The 5,250-nt window shown below is 43.6% G+C and overlaps 1 protein-coding gene across 1 annotated transcript in view; it reads left to right on the top strand.

The window, feature by feature from the left end:
* WDFY4 (WDFY family member 4) overlaps positions 1-5,250 on the top strand; it is a 94,640-nt gene that overhangs the window by 18,424 nt on the left and 70,966 nt on the right. The window contains exons 12-13 of the mRNA XM_029285504.1: positions 1,445-1,538; positions 4,823-5,037. Of these exons, the coding sequence (XP_029141337.1) occupies positions 1,445-1,538; positions 4,823-5,037 (309 nt within the window). The remainder of the gene's footprint in view (positions 1-1,444; positions 1,539-4,822; positions 5,038-5,250) is intronic.

Raw genomic sequence — 5,250 nt, 5'->3', positions numbered from 1 at the left:
AAAATTATTCCTGGAAGCCCGTCCAAGTTTCTACTAATTAAGATGGGATTATTCTTAGCTTCTTTCTTGTGCATGATTCAGTCTCCAGACTGTGCAGTCTTTTCTGGAAGTCTCCCCCCTTTTACACCCTGTTCATTATATTCCATTTCTACAAAAGAGATTCAGCTGCATATGTTATCTAGATATATGGGAAGTCTTTGATTGCGTAAATGGACTATTCATTAACAAAATTATAGATATTTAAAGTTGGCTCTAAATTGCAAAGTATGATAGCCAATATTTAGCAGCCCATAATAGATCAAATAAAGACCAACAATTTTAATTCACAACAATTTACCATAACAAGAGACGCCAAACAGGAATGTTCCTTTTTCTCTTTGCTGTTTTTCTATAGTAGTAGTAGTAGTAGTAGTAGTAGTAGTAGTAGTAGTAGTAGTAGTAGTAGTAGTAGTAGTAATAATAATAATAATAATAATAATAATAATAATAATAATAATAATAATAATAATAAAGTTGGAAGGGACCTTGGAGGTCATCTAATCCAACCCACTGCTCAGGTAGGAAACCCTATACCATTTCGGACAAATGGCTGTCCAGTCTCTTCTTAAAAACTTCCAGTGTTGGAGCATTCACAGCTTCTGGAGGCAGGTTGTTCCACTGATTAATTGTTCTAACTGTCAGAAAGTTAGTTCTAAGGTTGCTTCTCTCTATCCATTGCTTCTTGTCCTGCCTTCAGGCACTTTGGAGAATAGCTTGACCCCCAATTCTTCTTTGGGGCAGCCCCTGAGACATTGGAAGGCTGCTATCATGTCCCCCCTCGTCCTTCTCTTCATTAAACTGGATATTCCCAATTCCATCAACCTTTCTTTGTATGTTTTAGCCTCCAGTCCCCTGATCCTCTTTGTTGCTCTTGGGAGGAGCCATAGTTCATTCATAAAATTATGAAAAGAAGAGGCAATTAAAGTTTCCACTCATTAATTTTGTTTAAAAGGCAGTTCCAAATAAGCAGATACTTCTCAAAATGTTGGAAAAACTGAGATCACAAATCAGAACGCCGCCTTTGGTAACCTGGAGGAAATAACTCCTTCTACTCAAGGCACAACGAAGTGCAAGCTAACCTTTACAGAACCCTACAGGATTAGATCTGTTTTTTTTCTGCCTCGGGAAGGAAGATCTGAAGCACAAGGCCTGGTCCTTCCCTTTCTCTCCGGATAGGAAGTGCTCGATGGGACTCCAGGGGGGAGCTTCAGCTTCCCCAGGCCGGCTGGGAGGGCCACCAAGGAGGTTGCAGATTCTCCTCCCCTCCCGGATGGCAGAAGCATTTGCTTTCCTGTTTTTATGCAGGAACGGACGAGAAGGACTGTGACCTGGTTCCTACTCTTTTGTCTTAATGTGTACAAGTTTACAAAAATGCAATAGGAGTCCTCTTGTCTTTTCTCTGAAGGCCACGAGGTGAGGACTCGATGATGGTGTGTCCTGGAGCCCTGTGTGTCATGGTGACACTGATTGGCAAACTCTACAATGAAGCTTATCCAGAGGTGAGTCGACAAGTGACTGATGCCCACCAGGATGACTCAACTTCATGCAGGCGAGATTATATAGCATAGCATACTCATTATTCCTTTCGAAATATAGTATTATGCAAAAGAGAAAAGTAAAGAAAGGAAATGAAAGCAAAAGAGAAAGGAAATCTATTCTACACCCATCCTATTTCCAGTGCCCTCTTTCATCTGTATTCATAGTCACTTGATACATTTATTTAGTTAAATAAAGAAATATAAAACACCACGACCCCAAATCCTTCATCTCTACCCACACCGACACCAAACAGCACCAGTTTGACTGGAGCAGCACAAAAAACATCGGCCACGCTACCACCTGCCACATTCGTGACTTCATGGAAGCCTGGCCCTCCACCAGCAATTCCATCCACAGACACGCCGACCCACAACCAGCCCACGAAGCCCTCAGGATCCGAATCAACCGCACAGCCAGCCAGAGGCAGCAATGTCCCTCAACCATCCCACGCAAGCCCCCTCCCCAACCAGCGCTTCACCTCCCAATGACCCCCACCTGATGTAACACCCCCTCCCCCATCACAAGCCTCTCTCACTGATGCCTCACACCTGGCCCATCACAAGACCCATCACAAGGCCCTCACTCGACACACCCACACCTGAAGCCCTTATAAAGAGAAGAGCACGACACCGACATCCCCTAAACGCCCAGCCTGGGAACGAAACCACAAGCTCGGAGAAGGAACCTTCACCCTCATCCTACACCCGAGTCACAGATATTCGCCACTAATGCAAATAAATATGGTCACCCAACTACAAAACAAAATAATAAGGAGTCATATATTAGCATCATCGGCACCATCCCCATCTGCCGTTCTAGTCATGTACAAAGTGCAATTCGCGAGGCCCTCCACGTATGGAGCCTGCCGGTAAGAGAAGAGAGGGGCCGTTTTATAACAGCAGGCATGTGCGGTGGACCGACTGACACGTTTGCCCTCAGACGTCGTCCTGGTGCAAAGTTGTGGGCTTCTCTGCTGATCTGTAGTTGCGTCTCCTGGGCCCCTGACAGACTCCGGGAGGGATGCGTAGGGAAATCAATCCATAACAGCTGGGGAAACAGAAAGTACTTTCCTGACACCATTAATTTTTTTCACTAAAACCCTTTTTTCCTGGAACGAGCATCTCAGAAAAGAGCACATTTTATTCAAAACAAGGCAATCTCATTATTGGCAGGACTGCTGTCATAATGCGAACAATCAATTCCTTGTACTCCATTATGGCTCTATTGAATTTGTGAGGGCAATGCGGATTTACTGAGCCAAGATCTTCACGATGTCATTCTTCCCCTTAACCTTGCTTTTTTGCTGAAGCAAAATTATTATTATTAGGAAGAGCAATATTTAAGGTACAAAAAGCATTAGAGCCTACTTAGAAAATCTAGATGACACTTTCTCAGTTGCTGGTGAATCAGAGGCCCCAATTCATGAAAATCCTTTGCAGCCCCAACTGAAGGGAGCCGGAAGTGGCCCTGAACGGGTCCCGTCCCTTTTGGTAGCTTCAGCTCAATTAACCTGGGCAGATCCGAGCCGGCTCAGTGGTGGCCATCCACCAAACACACCCACGACAGGTGACCGAGAGACCAGCGTGGCAGACACGTAGGCAGCTTCCCTATGTCTTTGGTTCTCAAGCAGGGTCGTGGCTAAAACACGAAGTGGCTTGCACTGCCGATCTTTGGCTGGCTGAGCAGAGAAAAACCGTGCTCGACAAAGATCTCTGCTTGGGTTACAGGACAGCTTTATACAGTATATGTGCCGGATATCCCATAATGCCACTGTTTTATTTTTCAGATTTATAATTTTAACGAACAGATTTACCAAAAATACCCCATTTATTATAGTTTTACACTACTTGACACAATTTTTATTTGCATACTAAATAAATTCAAGTTGTTTTTTAAAATTATTATGAAGAAGATGGCCATAACTATCACCACTTTTTCTTTAAAACATGTATTCAGTTAGTTTCTGCATAGTCTGTACTTTCCCAAGTTTTAAACTAGCAATTCTTTCTAATTGGCATAAGTTACCAATTTTCCACTTAGCCGTCAGAATCCCTACCTTTCTACGGAGGAAAACATGCCCTAGATCATGGGTGGAGAACCACGGGCCCCTTTATGACTCGTGGACTTCAACTCCCAGAATTCCTGAGCCAGCCATGCTGGAAGTTGAAGTCCACCAGTCACAGATGGACCCATGATTCCCTACCGCTGATCTAGATCATGTGACGAAGCTGGATCAGTTTTAATTCATCTGAGCAACTCAGACTGATCGGCAGGGATATCAGAAGAATATAGGCACAATCAATCACCTTATATTCTCCCCCCTCCAAGAAATGTAGCAACAGGATCCAGATTTATCATATTTAGAAACCTAGATAAAATTTAGCTTATTTATTTATTTTAGGTTTCTATTTTGCCTTTTTTTATATACAACTTGGTGGTGAAGATACCTAATACTCCCTCCTCCTATTGTTTTCCCTACAACAACCCTGTGAGGTGGGCTGATAAAGAGTGACCGGCCTATTCACCCAGCTGAATTTTCATGCCTAAGATGGAGAAGAAGAACTCACAGTCTCTCAGCCAGCAACTTAATTATTAATTAATTAATTAATCTTAATTTCCAACCTATCTAGCTTAATTTTGGAGACAGCATATTACACTGAACATAAACATCTCTGAACATGTTCTGTTGTTGTGTTTGATTTATCTGATCACATTTGTTATCTTAGCCTTTTTCCAATAGCCATTTCATTTAAATTTTGAATTAATTTCCTGTCTGTTGTATTTTATATACATTTATATCATACACAAAAGTGACTACAGAATGACTTTAGATGCTCTATTTCTAATTTCTGATCATGAACATGTGTGCTAATATCAATCAAAAATTAAATATTCAGCAGCCCAGTTTGCAACTCTAAAATTCTCCAGCAAAATTTGTGTGCAGTGGAGATAACACACAAAGAGGCAACTAATTTCAATAAAATCTAATATGGAGCAATGAATGGCTCTAAGAAAAAGCACGCAATAGTAAGCAGCATTTGGCAATTTTATATTATTTCTAAAGTTATTTATTAACTGGGTTCCTAAACCATCTCTTAAATTTTTGTTTAGAAAGTTGGACTCTAATCTCTGCAATGGTCCAGGGCTTCTCTGTGCTCATTATGGCCGCCGGCTACTGATTGCCCTCTCGTTACCAGCCCTCCACTCAGGCCTCTCCTTCTTGCCCTGTCTTGGCTTGTTTCAGTTGTCCCTGGAGATCCAGTTCGCTGCAGCTAACCACATTCAATCCTCGATGGGCTTGGAGAAAAACCGCCAAGCGGCTTGTGCAGCTGGCCTGCTGGGCAGCCTCGTCGGCTCCTGCGCAGAAGTTCTGCACGACGCGAGCAGCCCCCTCCACCCGCCCCTCATCCGGCTCTTCGAGAAGCTCGCCTCCCAGTCCATTCAGCCCGGGGTCTTGAGGTGACGCCTTGGCGGGGGGCGGGTGGGTGGGCCGCCTGGGGCTTTGAGTGACTGGTCCTGGGCAACAGGTTTCCAAACGCCTCACCAGCAACTGTGGCCGTTGTTTTCAGAGATGGCCTATTTCTCTGTGTATCCGTATCCTGCCCTTATTTGTTATTTTACAAATAACTCAAGGCAGCGAACATCTCCAGCACCACCTCATAAAGCAGCAGC

This window comes from Protobothrops mucrosquamatus, unplaced genomic scaffold (genome assembly GCF_001527695.2).
Source record: "Protobothrops mucrosquamatus isolate PMUCROS unplaced genomic scaffold, P.Mucros_1.0 scaffold1781, whole genome shotgun sequence".
NCBI classification, from domain to species: Eukaryota; Metazoa; Chordata; class Lepidosauria; order Squamata; family Viperidae; genus Protobothrops; species Protobothrops mucrosquamatus.
Note: the sequence above shows the minus strand (reverse complement) of the source record. Positions and strands in the feature narration are given on the sequence as shown.